Here is a 15109-nt window from a genome sequence, read left to right on the forward strand (position 1 = left end):
AGAGCTAATCAGAACAATTTGTCTATTCTCCCCAACTTCATTTATTTAAAGAAAAATGATTAATTCGTTAGAAGTCAGAATTCCATTTCCTGTTTTCTTTCAAAACAGTAAAAGACCCTTTCAAACTGCATGCCAGAGTTGTACAGAGTTCCTAATTGCACTAAGTACACAAGAGACTAAAAGCTTTTATCTGTTCATCTCCCGACTTTCCCCAGTCTGTGGTCCGTCTTGGGATCAGCAATGATCGCCTGAACCGCTACAATCGCTTCGTTAATTTTTGTTTGCAGCTCTCGGAGCTCCTCTATATGCAGCAGTCGGAGAATTTGGGCGGCTTCGTTGAGAACAGCATCTGGGTGAGGTGCAGAAAGAGAAGTGGGATCATTTTCACCTGACAGGAAGGTCTTAAGAAAAGCTTAGATCTAAGTTAATGCTCTGCACTTCATTCCCACTTGTGGTTTTTATGCTTGAAATAGGAAACTTTCCCTGCTGCTAGAGAGGGACAGGGTGCTCTGCAAAACCTCACTCAGCTTCCCACAGCAATCTGCAGCCAAGCTGGGTCACTCCAAAGCATTCCAAGTAGTAATTTAGGCGTTCACAGGGCAAAAGTGAAGCCAGACTAGTGGAGTCCCAGGTCATCCGGCTATTGCTTACAAAATAATCTATCAGGTCATGCCAATTTGCACTGCCTCCAATTCGACTTTTGGTGAATTGTGCAGCTAAAAAGCAGCACAGAGGTCCTCTGGTGGTAGAACCAAGATTTACAAGACAACAGTAATGAGATGCATTCCTTCCCCTTGCAAACGTGGCTGCCATTAAAACCTGTTGTTTAAACGTTACTCAAACATATCCCACAGCTAAGATTTACGCCTTTCTGTTCCAAAACAAAATGCTTAGGGAGTGCTCGTAAATAACAAGCTGGGAAGGAGCAATTCTTTCCACTACAGGCTTTTTTAACTGTACACATTAGCTACATATTTGACAGTAATATACTTTGTCAAAGGCTAACATCACTATTTAAAAGTAACATTAAGAGAAGAGCTTACCTCCCGTGTCAAAACCAAGAATGTGCTTTTCTAAAGCGACAGGCAAACCCTTTAAAAAAAGAAAAATCATGTTCAGATATAATTAGAAATATTTTGCATACTTGGAAAATAAAATCAAGTGCTCCAGCAGGTAACTGTGGAGGAGAAGACATGGGTTTTGCTTGTACAGACATGTGTGACCACCTCAAGAAGTCATCACACTCGATTACACACGAGCACCTTTGTGTCCTGAAATGTCAAACCCGAAGTATTAATTAAAAAAAAAAATCTTCAGGCTTAATAATCGCCCTACTTGTCAAGCAAACCCCATTGGATACACACTGCCCACATTCAATCCTTAAAAGGCTAACAACAGGACCGCGAGAGAACACCCAATCCGGCAACATCCCTACCCAGACAAACAAAAAAGCAGGCACAAACGGTTTTCTTTGAAACTCCTGCCTTCAAACAGCTGCTGGTTTTCAAAGCACTGCCTGATTTGAAAGTTCTAAAAATCCTCTGGAATCAAGCGAGTTTCTCAGGCACTGAACTTGCAACCCGCCATCAACATCCTCAGAAGTATCTTCTCAAGTGTTAAACTTGGGAATAAAGCTAAACATTCCGTTTTCTAAACACTTGCTCTATTAAGACAGTACAAGGAAAAGTTTTATTAGTGGTCATTTATAAGCATTTCTCTTTCCTTTACCCTCTCCAGCTGGGGAGGAGCTGTCATGCTAAACAATCACTCACCATGTCTCAACATGCACATAAAATGAGATTTAAACAATGCAAATCTTAGAATTTGCTTTTACTACCTCTGTAACATTTTTCAACATTTGCCTTGCAAGACAAAAAACATTCGAGCCCAATACCACTAGTTCCTACAATGATGGGGTTGTAAATCTTCTAAACAGCATTTCTTCTGGAGGCTTTTATATACATGAAAAAAATTCTGAGTTGATTGAAACAACGCTAATTAAATCTAAAATGCTGACTGAAACTAACTCTAATACCCCATTCTCAAAAAGTGGTTCTTTTTCATGGCCTTTACAGTAAAAATGGACGTTCAACTGCAATCTTAAAAATACATCTGCAGTGTTAAAATTTAAACAGCTTGTTGTTAAGAATGCCCCTTCAGATTCTAGCAGTATCAGGCTTCATACGTAATCCTTTTTAAAGAATCAGGTTATTTTTAAGGCTGCAAAGACTTCACTGTCACTGCAGTACATTCCCAGAGCCACAGGAGCAGCAAACCCTTGATTCAGTTGGAATTGCCCAGGGCCACGCAATGCTGAGTGACCACAGTGGCACCTTCAGAGGTGCTCTTTGAGACACCCTGGTAGCACAGTGTTTCTTCCCCTGCCTTCCTCCACCCCTCAGTATTTTAACTCCCTTTTGGCTGGTGGGATCTGTCTTGGACTGACTTTTCCCAAGCCCTGTAGCCCACAGCAGTGATCTTCCAGCAGGCACTGGGCTGTACAGGCACCCCCTGTTGCTACAACGACAACAAAACACAGCAGCTTCAAACAGGGAGAGAAATGACGAGCACCTTTAAATCTGCAACTACAGAGACTACTTCATTTCACAGCCTCATTCCCCCAAAATTTAATTTAAAAATGGGGCTCAACACACTTGCAACGGGCCTGACCACTGCAGGCATCTCCCCTGTAGCTGGAAGTGTCAACAGGAAAACTAGATTCCCTGGGAGCAAGAGGAAAAAAAAAGTCTCCAGATTTCAGAGTAGGGGGAAAATATACCCACTTTGTTATGCTTTCAAATATGCCTTTGTGAGCATCCTTAAAGTGATCCTGAAGGATATTTGTTGTACTTGATCCTACCCAGGACACACTCGTCAGCCAAGGAAAGCCCGGGACAGGGTGCAAGTCTGTCAGCATAAATCTCAATCCTGTCTAGACACCGACTCCACTGAATCGCCAACCATTCAAAATATAATCTAAAAGAAAGTAAGCGTCATGTCTTATCTTGAAAACCATACCTTGACAATCCAAGACAAATCTCTCTATTTGGTACATTTAAACCACAAGCACAGCTGTCTAAGTTCCCTCAGCACAGTATTATCCTTCAGTCAGAACAGCTTTGTATCTATTTTATCTTTTCCCACTCTATCTTGATATTGCCAAGAACACAACTCATGACGTTTTGTATATGAAGTTGTCTGCCATGCACCAGTCAGATGTTTATAACCCGTTTCCAGGGTCAAGGCCTAATATACAAAGTGTCACTGGCCAGTATTTTGGCCATTAACAAGCCAGCCAAAATCAGAAGACACTTATTTTTCCTCTCCTCTTCCCTGCAACCCAGCTATCCCCTCTGCTTTTAAGATATTTTCTTCATTCATCTGATCCATTACAATGTTGATGACTGCTGCTGGCACAGATAAAACTGTTCTCCTGCCTCCAACCCCCTGCCTTTCCTCCACCTCACTTAAAATGTAGCATTCCTAACAAGAATACAGACCCAGTGACATACATCACATTCATTCAGTGACACAGTGACATTTCAGCTATGACTCGATGATGCTTTGAAGACCTATCAAATATGAACAATTACCATAAAAAAATTCACTTAAAGCAGCTAGTTCTGCTAAACACAGAAAATCCTATTTCGATCCCTGCATGCCAGCTGCACAGCTATGTAAACAACAAAAAGCAAATTTTTACTAATGTTATAGAACCTAAAATGAGTACAGCAGTCACAGCTGCTTTCATATTTTCCTGCTCTTTTAATGGTTTTATGGATATACAAGACCAAAGCTTTGATTTACTAATTCAACTCTTCTGCCCATTACCACACTGCAACTCAGAGCACCTGATTGCCACTTAGTAAACACCCTGAGCAGTGTTATGATAATAAATAAAAGAGCAGCTGCCAGAAAAGATGAAGGGACTTGCCCTCTTTGACCATATCCAGTTCCTTTGGCAGGGACACTCCTGAACATTCACCTGCAGGGCAAGAGCCCTCCCAGGTTGAGCCCAAGAGCAGTGCCAGCAGCTGCTGCAGGCAAATGCCTGAGAGAAGAGCTGGAGAACTGGGATGTTTAAGAAATGACAATCTGGAAATCCACAGACATCCCCTGGAACATCTTACAAAGAGACCGTTTGCAGTTAGAAAAGAATTCTCTCAAATTTGAGGTTTAATTTTCTTTCGCCACCTCTTTTTTGGGGAAGGGCGGGAGGAAGGAGTCGGATGTCCAACATCCCGTTCCTCAAACACGTATGAGGTGTACGTACAAAGAAAAATACTCCACACAAGGAATGTTGCAACCTGTTTACACAGCCAGTGCTGCTGATTCTAAGGAAAAGCCAGGTCATACATTTCTTCTCATACTACATGCCTGCTGCACTGAAGAGTAATCCTCTAGCCAGTAACTAAGATAGGAGAACAGCTATTTACATGTTCTATCATACAGGTATGATGTATCTGAAACAAAAAGAGCTTTGTACACAACTCTCCATAATCCTCTGGGTCTTTTAGAATCAGGATGGCGGAGATAAAGCACGTTTCCACCATCCTACTAAACGAAGGGTTTCAAGAGACCCAGTTTTGACTGAGATGGCAGACATCTCCGCCTACGCTTCTCTACTCGATAGGGAATAATTAACACCAGACTCATGCAGTGACTATACAAACCTCCTTGGACTGACTGGCCTTCGCGATGGCGTCCTGCGTCAGGCGCTCTTGAACCAAAATGCGAATTGCCTGGGAAAAACATTTAAAGGCAAGAGTAATTAATTTATGTCTTGATGCATTTCTTGGCGATTCTAAGGGAAACGGAGCCAACGTTATAACCCAGAATAACCTCAAACCCACAGTTTTGTGACAGACTCTCTGGAAAACTCTTTCAGACCATAAACCTTTTCAAGTAGCACTGTTTTTTGCAAGTAGTATCTTACACAGGTGTAGTCTCTTTGGCACCTTAACCAGAAGAGACAAGGATATTACATTATTCATTGCAGCCACTACTGGCCAGAAACTGCAAAGTACTAGGAACAGTCAATAAAGGTTGTGATTTTTGATCTGGAAAAAAGGAGGCTGAGGGGAGACCTTATTCCTCTCTACTACTACCTGAAAGGAGGTTGCAGCGAGGTGGGGGTTGATCTCTTCTTCCAAGTAACAAGCGGTAGAAAAAGGGGAAATTGCTTCAAGTTGAGCCAGGGGAGGTTTAGATTGGATATTACAAAAGATTTTTCACCAAAAGGGTTGTCAAGCGTTGGAACAGGCTGCCCAGGGAAGGGGAGTCACCATCCCTGGAGGGATTTAAAAGACGTGTAGACGTGGCACTGAGGGACATGGTTTACTGGTGGACTTGGCAGCGTTAGGTTTATGACTGGACTCTATTTAAAAGTCTTGTGATTCCAGAACGAGCTGATCACAATCCCAAAGCGGCAGCACCATTTTTATTCTTCTGAGATCACAGACATTTAGTGCTGCAGCAATAAAGCTTCTTCACAAAGGAAATACTGCTACAGCATCTTTTAGTAGGTGCTGAACCATCTTCCACAGGCAGAGAAACCTGGAGCAAGGCTGCCCATCCAAGTTTGAAAAACACTGAGAGCAGAAAGGAATTATTTTTAGACACAGGAACAAGAACAGCCTTGATTTTAACAATCCTGCTGCTCATCTGTTTTTACTGGCTCCAGTACATAGCATGAAATCGTATCGGAGCTATCAGTTACTGATACCTACAGCTGTAAATGCCTCTAAAAATAACTGAAGGAATACCATGCAGGCAGACTTCCACTAGAAAGAACTGGGTCTGTCAAAAATATTCCTAAGACCTTCCCTGACGAGTAGCCAAATGTGACTGAAGCAGTCTTACCACTTCATCTTTCTCCCGCAAGATTTCTCCTGGTTTTAGTCATGATGAAAGTTGAAACGATGCTAGAAAGTTGCCACTGAATGCTTCTAGAAATATTTCTAACTGAAGGGTGCAGCCTGGACAAAAGTGTGATTTGATGAGGAGTTTAACTTTAAATTCCAGCAGTGAAGCCAAACCCTGTACAAGAGAAGTTTGAGTGCCTTTTGCATTAGATAAAGGCTATCCAACTGTGTTACACAGATGCTTTCTGATCAACTTGCCAGATTTAAATTAAGAAAATGGGACTCCAAGTATCTCTCTGCTCACTCTGGCCAGATGCCTGTAGCATCCTTGCACCCCCTGGCCTTCCCCAAGCACCCAAGCCTGAATAGGGATCATAAATTCTCCGCATGCGCACTGCAAACCTGCTGACTGTGGTGTAGAATTGAGAGTTTCACTGACACATTCTAATACCATCAAACCCTGAAAACTAGCACTGCCGCTGTTCATGTAACACAAACTGCCACCGCAGGAATCTATTCTCACTTTAATTAAAAGCAAGAAAATTCAGGCTGGTGGTTTTGTCCAACCACTGTCTGAAAAAAAGTGAGACTAGAAATGTAGAAATAGCAACAGAAGTGTAAATACATTTATGCAGAACACACATTTGCTATCTCTTCGAGTTGACAGCACCGAATTAGATGAATCCAGATGAGGTTTGCTAGCCTCGAGACAATCCTGTAAGAAGACCTGAAGGAACTCTGCCTAATAAGGGCAGATCCTCAACATCGCTGTTCACAGGGTCTCTTCTCTCTACCCAATAGCCCTTGTCACCAATTTTTGTAAGGTTTTGGGTGGTTTTTTTTTGTTTGTTTGTTTGGTTTTGTTTGTTTTTGTTGTTTTTTTTTTTTTTAATAGGGGTTTGATATACGAGATCTCCACCACTCTTAAAGAGACTGATAAAGGGTTCAAAGGCTATTTTGGAAAGGCAGAGGAGGATACCATAGTGGAGAGAATGAGAAATTGGTTGATGGTATAACAGCAGGCCACCATTTCTATAAGCAGCCAGGCTAGCTGGGTAACACTGTGTAAGTACACCTGTTACAGACTTAAAAACACTATGTAAACTTCAATATCCATGGCATTTAGTTTCTCCAAAATAAATTTACCAAATATGGCAGCTACCATAATGAATGGACCTTACCATTTTTTTAGTGAAAGTTTATTTTGGTGCCAAACAAAAGTAAGCTTATTTCCATACTATGACATGATCAAGCAGGAACTCGAGATTGCCACAGTCTCCGTAAATTCAAAAGTATGGTACAAGTTAGACCCAAAATTTACAGATAACTACAGAGTTCCACCAGCAAGTCACAAATTTCCTCAAAGTCACAAAAAAAGAGATGCTTTAGAAAATTAATTAGCCAATATACTGCATTTAAAACCCATGAACAGTTGTCAAGACTGAATTAAACTGACTTCAGCAATGACAAGGAGTAAACAGTTCATAGGACCAAAAGGAGGAGAAGGAAGATTTTAACTGTGGGTCCTCCCTAAAACACCTGATTTAAAACATCCTTTTCATCACTTAGCCTCTATATTTTCCTCTTAATTTCTAGCACTGGAATACAATCTTTCCCTTTGAGTGTGTTCTTCCATATTTCTAAGGATTGTTAAAAACACATAAAGCAGTACTTCAGCTAACACAGAGCATTTCAAATTCTGAACAACAGTGTAGGAATTCCAGGAACTCAGCTACAATTGAACTGTTTACTAAAATAATTATCCCTGCATTAATTTCCATGATTTATACTCTGCGTTCTTATCCACTTGAAAAAGCACATACAGAATGAGTTTTACTTTCTGTTTGTGCCTAAGAAGTCGTAGTTATCAGTAACCCTGCACCACAAGCTATTACACACATACCAGCCACTGGGGAAAAGAAGGTCTGAAAACTGTGAAACTCACCTTAAGCATTACCAAGTAATCATCATGTCGCTGAATTTGAAGCAGATTAGCTAGAGCCATCACTCCAGCCTTGAAATCCGGATTATTCACTGTAAAAATAATCATTGTTAAAAATATATGCTAGTTTAACTGGCTCCAAGAGACAGAATTAGCTTCCTGACTCCACGCTATCGGATTGCTCTCGAGGATGGGCAAGGCCACGGATACACAGCAGCGAGCAATCATTTAGCCTGGCTACAGAGCAATCAGAGCGTGCACTAGGCTTCATACCAAGGTTGCAGAACACAATCCAAGCACAAACGGCGTTATTTTCAATGCCAAACACATTGCATATGTCCTACCACACAGGAAATGTGTGTTAAGTCCTTGAAAATAAAACCAGCTACATAAAGGCATTCTCTTTTATGTATCTATCACTGCAGAGCAGAACTGTGCCTGCTGGGAGAGGGGAAGACCAATTCCTAGTTGTCTTCTTGTAGATGGAGCAATGGGAGAGACTTAGGGGATTCAGGGCTAATTTTAGTAGCTATTTTCCACCACTTCCATTTATTGTGAATGTGCCCAGCAGTCAAAAAAATAAAATGATTATGAGACATACAGCTGGAGAAGGCAAGCCAACATGTAACACGTGACATTAGGGAAGTAAACAGTCTGTCGTCATGTTTCCTTAGCTTTTTTTTAAGGTATGTTGAGTCTGTAGCTAAAAGGTATCTTGCTATTTCACCCTAAGCCACAGTAAATACTCATATTTTATAGAGCTCTTTGCAAAGTTGTTAAGGTAAACACCCTTCAGCTGCTTCCTCATTGCTTGATAAGAGCCCTCACAATTTATTCATATCTGAGCAAGTCTCTGGACACCTCATTCTGCCAGGAAAGATCCTCCCCTCTGCCCTTCCCCTTTTTGCTGACAGGAAAAGTTCTGCATCAGTGCACAGCCAGACACCTGGGATTCACATGGAACAGTTCCTTTAGCAGGAACACAGACAGTTACTCAAAGTAACTCTCAAAATGCTGTTCACAGAGAGGCAGTTTCAGCCAACAGTAAAAATATACAAACCTGCACTCGTAAAGCTTTAAGTGGGGCTTTAAAAAGTTGTATGTATCATAGTATTGTAATCACATAAAACCTCAAGAACACACAGGCCACGGAACACATCCACACGCAATGCATCCGTGCAGTAGGTTGCTGCTCACTTACCATCCAGGTTAATCAGCGGTTCCGCATTTTTTGCAGTATTGTCAGTATTTTTAGCACCATCAGGGGTAGAATCCTTATACTTATCAGCTGTTAAATTAAGAGGCAAACATGAACACCATCAGAGCTAACGACAAAAGGTTTAGAACCAAGCTGTAGTTTGTGACAGCTGTATTTTGGGGGTGTGGTAATTGCCCAAGAGCCTTCTGGGCTTACACAGAGATGTTTTGGGGATCCCTACTAAGGTCCCCAAAGGCTGCCATTCTAGTGTGCTACCCTACCAGCTCCGGTCTGCAGAGAGCTTATGTGCTACCCAAGAGCAGCATCAGAGCATGCTCCACGCTTATGTAGGGCATTATGCTCTTGATTAAAGCTCTTCCTACAGTCTTCATCCCAGAAGGCTGAACAAGCTGCACCTTACAGCTCTACCACTTTTAAAACCCATCGGTTCAACTAGCATTGGCTCTCTGCCTCAATCCACAGCATGTGTAGGGCTCAAGAACTACAGATTGGTTCTGATCAGCAAGTAAAACATTTCCAGGGAAGACTTTGTTTTATAGATGGCAGCATCCATCTCCAACCCACACAGGGGGTTTTCAAGCCTTTTGAGGATGGGACCTCCCGGCTCCTCCAGCCTCATATGACCCTGAGTCACAGGCAGTTCACTTTCTCCATCATGAGGGACTGAGAACCAGCTCTACAGATTGCAGGTATTTATATCCTGTCCCTATCTCAGGCAGAGCTCAGCCCTGCAGGTATTCAAGGTAATGGAAAACACTACTTTGGCCATTATGTTTGCCACCAGTAATTACATTTGTATCTGCACTCTCATTATGAGGAATAGAAACTGCTGCTGACTGTTGAGATTTAATTCAAGTTTTTCATAACCTTGCCCTAGTTCCCAAGGGTTCAGGATCTACTCCCTGTAAAACAAGGGTCTAAGAATAGCTTATTCGAATAAATATAGTTCTAAAGAAAATGCATTTAATACACTTTAGAGTAAGTTCTCATAAAGGCAATCCCACAGGGAGAGGGGTATAAATATATACAATGGGTTTTGCTATAACCAGAAACAAAATAATAAATGCAAGTATGCTACAGCACTGTCCCGTGGGAGCTGAAGAGAAATAGTTCACATCGAATACGGTGCAAAACCAAGCAGATGAAGCTGTATTTTTTCATTTTTTTAACAATATATACTTTTGACATTGTCTTATTTTGACAAATACTTCATAAAATTAAATAAAAAACTCACATTTCCCTACCATTTTGAAATATTAAATTCACTCATACCATTATCTCCATACTCGAGCCTGACCGCTAAGCCGAGAAGCCAATCCACTGTTTCTTGTCGTTCTTGTATTTTGAAAGGACAGTTTACATCTTTCATATACTGAGGAGAAAGAGGAGAAAACATAAATCCTATGACCTGTATGAATTTAGCTAGGAGCGCAGAACTGTTTCGTAAACAGCCACGTTCCCACTGACCTTACAGTTGTTAGAAGATATTTATTAACAAGAAGCATCATTTTGAAATGTCCTGCTGTAGCATCTGATCCATTTGAGACATTTTAGAGTGCTCTAACTCCACTGCTAACTCAAGTCTGACATTTAGTAAAGGCACCTGCTTTCTAATGAGCCTTATTCATGTTATTGTCAGACTGCAACCAGAGAAATCAAGATACCCCCTTCTCTGCTTTCTGTTAATTTTACACAGCAAGTGGAGGCAAGGGAAAGGGGAAGGACAGAACAAATTACAGCAAAAACCTCCCATCTAAAGCAGGAAGGAGGAATGATGCTACCTAAAGCTTTCATGGTACTGGTATCAGAGGACTCTGAAGGGCAGCAGAAGTAATTTTTCCCTTTCTTAGCAATTGTGTACAACAAGAGAGGACAAAATGTGGCTGGGATGCTGCCTCTGAAGCCAGAAGACAGGACCAAGCCCAGCCTTGCTGCCAAAACTCCCAAAGTCCAGGATGCAGTGACATTCTGCTGTATCCCTTTGCAGGAGGGAGAGAAGTGCCACACAGCCTCTACTCCAGCAGCACGGAGGGAAAGGGCACAGGGGCTGGAGAGCACTAGCAGGTGAGGCTCCTCTGGCAGAAGGACAGTCTGGCCAAGCCAAGAAAGATACTGCTGATACCACAACAGTACCAGCTGCCAGTAATTCCACTATCACATACATATATGTAAATGATGTTTGAATGCTTTATGCTCCCTTCTGCAACACATGAGCACTGCAACTCCAGTCCTCCTGGGCAACGAGCAAGGCAAGTGGTTCCAGTGGGCGGGGAAATAAAAAAGGGTGAGATGAATAGACACCAAGAATTACAAGCAGCATCTTCAGCTCCCTGTTTAGAGAGAAAGGAAATGGGAACCAAGAGAGAAAGCTCAACAGCCCTGTGGTGACTCAGAACGCTCACAAGCACACAGAAGATCACTCACAAAACGATGGCTGCTTGCCATGCTTTGCACTCACAGTGGAAAATCATCTATCTGAAATAACAAAAGGTGCAGAGATGAGCTGCAGTAGCTTGCTTCCACTCACTTGCAAAGCCCAGAGTACATTAGCCTAATCCATTTTCCTTTTGGTACTTAAGAATCAGTAATGCAGAAAAAGACATTTACTTGCAGTCAATCTTCTTGTAGTTTGAGAGCTGAACCAAATCAGGCAAAACACAGATTAGGATGAATACCCCACCTATTGCTAAACTCCTAGAAACGTAAAAGTTTAGACAGGACAAATATTCAGTCATTTACATTCAACAACTACAAAAACTGTTAATCATCATTTACACTGTCATTTAAAATTGTGTTGGAAATAATAAAATACCTTTTCAAACGATTTGGGCCAGTCATCGCTGTGTATGTTTCTTAAATTCCCTCGGTCTTCAATCTTGTAGTGTCTGATTTTCTGGTCTTCGAGCCAGACAATAAAATTTCTGAATTCAGTTTCATCTGTTGGGAGAAGTAAACAAAGCAAGAATTACCCAATATCTTAAGGGCAAAACCAAGCCCATAAGTTTTGATCCAATTCATATGAATACTGATGCCCCTGAGCGCTTCCATATTTTACCATTAAAAAAATTATATCTCTATCACTAAAATCAGGTATTCCAGGACAACCTCTAACCAAAACTCAACACTGAGCGTTTTTCATTTTTCAAGTCACTTCAAACTGGCTATGGTTGACTGACTACACCAAAAGGCATCAGCCAACAGATTTCTTTGGGGGGAATATAGTTATAACTTACTAAATGAAGAAGGAAAGGTCAAACAACGACAGAGAAATTCAGTTCCTAACTCTGTTATCTGGATAAACATGTTACATGTAGCAATAACCCCCCATCTCTTCTAAAGAGCAACGCATACATCTCATGACTCCGCAAAGACATTTTCTTCCTTCACTGTTGACGCAACTCTTCCTGGTCGTTGACCCAACATTTCATTATTTGGGAGCTGGAATTCCACAATACAAAGACTGTGATTCAAACAAAGATATTTGTACCCAACAAAGCAGTTAGCCTGCACCTGCGCTTCGGTGACAGAATTTCTGGACCCAGCAGATCACAGCTCTGAGGTATCACCAGCCCCTCAAAATCTAACTGTGATATGAGCTAGATATCTAGTTTTGAATGAGCTTTACTATCCTCCTGCATCTCAGAGTGGGGTAAGCACACCATTTTTTCCCCATCGGGGACAAAAATGGTATGTTTGCTTGCCAAAAAGTGTCTTCTAACTGATATAAGCACCCTAATTTCACCAAATGTGCTGTAAGAAACAGAGACATGGCCACAACACGTGTGAAGGAAAGCTTTCAGTAAGCTCTTATAAGCCCTTATACAACTTCTACACTGGCAAAAATAACAGAATAGTTTGGGTTAGAAGGGACCTTAATGATTGTCTAGTTCCAGCCCCCCTGCCACTGGCAGGGACACCTTCCGCTAGCCCAGATTGCTTAAAGCCCTGTCCAACCTGGGCTTGAACCTCCCCAAGAACCTCAACGGGATAAAAAAGTGTTAACCATAAGGAACTTAAGACCCACAACAAAAGAAGACCAGTAGACAACATCTTTTGAAAGACAAGCAAGTCTACCAGAAGCGCTGAAGGAAAAACAACCTATTACATAGATGACCCAAAGCTTACAATTGATCACGCTGGATAATAAATTTGTTACAGGGCCCTTTGAAGCAAGAAAAAAACCACTGCAAAAATCAAACACCAAAGTACTGATACATATGGGTGTATTAGGAGATGCTCTAACCATGTTTTTAGACTGCTCTTATACACCACACTGCCTCTGCCTTGCTTCATGAACTGGACACACCAGGCTCCAGGCAGGTTAAAGCAGCAGCTCAGGTGTTTTCTGTGGCACGTGTGACTCCGGTTGCTCACGGGAGGTGTCGAGACCTTTCACGAGAGGAGGCCGAGGCCAGCACCGACACTGCCCACCCCGGATCACACCCCTGCTTCTGCTCCAAGAGCCACCGAAACCGAACAAACCACACACAGCCACTGCAGTGCCTGCGGGTCCCGGTTTTCCCGACCTAAACTCGGGCTTTTCCCCTAAATACCGTGCTGCAGCTAAAACTTTTGAGCCCAGAGAGCTGCACTAAGGCTCAGAGCCCAGCAGACCCTCCCGGCATCAACCTTCCTTCCTCGGCGGCCGTCCACCCCCCACCCCCCCTCGCGGGAGACACCACAGGGGTGAGGGCGGGAGGTTTCTGAAGTGTGAGGCCAGGGGATGGCAACGGGAAAGGGGCGAGTTGCGCCGGCAGCCTCCGGCCTCGGAGAGAGAACCGGGGGGGGGGGGGGGGGGGGGTCGTCGGTGCGTGAGGAGACCGGCGGGAAGGAAAGGAAGCCATAGTGCGGCGGCCCCAGAGCCCCGCCGCATCCCCTCACCCCTGCAGTTGAAGCCGGCCGGGTTGTGGTAGTCGAGCGCCGAGAGCTTGCGGCGGAACATGGCGGCGCTGCCGCCGGCGGCGCCTCCGCTGACGGCCGGGCCCAGCCGCTCGCCCTGCTCAGGCCGCGCCGACGGGAAGGAACACCCCCAGCCGCGCTCTCTGCTCGCCTATTAGACAGCGCGCGACGAGCGGCAGTCCCCACTACCAATCAGAGGGCGGAAGGGACTGCCGGGAAGGGAAGTGGCCCTTCATCCAGCTTTATTGACACGACGGCGGGCGGACAGTGACAGGGGCGGGGCCTAGGGCAGGGGGCGGGGCTAGGGCCTGTGTGTAGGCCGCAGCGGGGTGCTGTGGGGGGTGCGCCTGGCTGTACCGGGGAGCGCTGGGCTGTACTGGGGAGCTCTGGGCTGTACCGGGGAGCGCTGGGCTGTACTGGGGAGCACTGAGGCAACCCCACAGCACTGCACGTGGGGCCGGGGGGGCCTTCTGACACCCCATATCTGCCCCACAGCCTCCCCGGCACCACCTGAGGGGCAGAAGGGCTTTGGGGGCCAAGCCTGGTGCCCCCCACACTGGGACGGGCACTCCCAGCTGCTGGGCACGCTCTTGGGGCCAGTCCCCGGGCCCACCGTGCCCCCCACGTAGGGCTCCGTGGGGCCTGGTGCCCCCGAGGGCATTTCTCAGGCCTGTGAGGGATGAGGGGTCGCGGGCTGGGCAGCAATGGTGGGGGCATGGATTTGCTGTCCGCTTCGGGGGGGTTGTGATTCCACCTCTATTTACTCTCTTTCTAATGCCGCACCAATGCTACTGCAGTGTGGCAGTGCAGATGCCAAGAAGTCCCTCACAAAATTAGGCAAGAGCAGAACTGACTTTTCCAGAGGGGTGAAAACCAACCCACCAGAGCAGGGGCAGTGGTTTTCCCTCCTCAGTGCCCACGTTGCGTTTGCTTTCCAGAGTTTAGAAACCCGGCCTTTTTTAGTCTTCAAACCACACATGAATTATCCTGATTTCACACAGATCTGCCCAAGACTTGAGCTGGCTCCATCACCCTTCTGGGAAGCAGCAAAGGAGGTTTCTGGGCAGGGACGGGCAGGGGAAGCAGCTGCCTGCTGAGCCTGAACCCTCTCTCCTTTCCATGCCACGTCCAGCTCATAATTAAACCATTTTCCACATGAACGCTCCTGCTGCTGTTCATCAGGTT

The 15109-nt window shown here is 44.3% G+C and overlaps 1 protein-coding gene across 1 annotated transcript; it reads right to left on the reverse strand.

Moving 5' to 3' along the window:
- Positions 1-17: 17 nt before the first annotated feature.
- RTRAF (RNA transcription, translation and transport factor) lies at positions 18-14041 on the reverse strand. The gene is made up of 8 exons (XM_074908961.1): positions 13907-14041; positions 11838-11962; positions 10298-10397; positions 9008-9094; positions 7810-7898; positions 4674-4742; positions 1044-1092; positions 18-349 (listed from the first exon to the last, which is right to left on the reverse strand). Exons 1-8 carry the CDS (start codon positions 13965-13967, stop codon positions 195-197), a joined length of 735 nt encoding a protein of 244 aa, XP_074765062.1. The 5' UTR covers positions 13968-14041; the 3' UTR covers positions 18-194.
- Between the last annotated feature and the right edge of the window lie 1068 nt (positions 14042-15109).

The sequence above is a fragment of the Athene noctua genome, chromosome 6, assembly GCF_965140245.1.
Source record: "Athene noctua chromosome 6, bAthNoc1.hap1.1, whole genome shotgun sequence".
Taxonomy (NCBI): domain Eukaryota; kingdom Metazoa; phylum Chordata; class Aves; order Strigiformes; family Strigidae; genus Athene; species Athene noctua.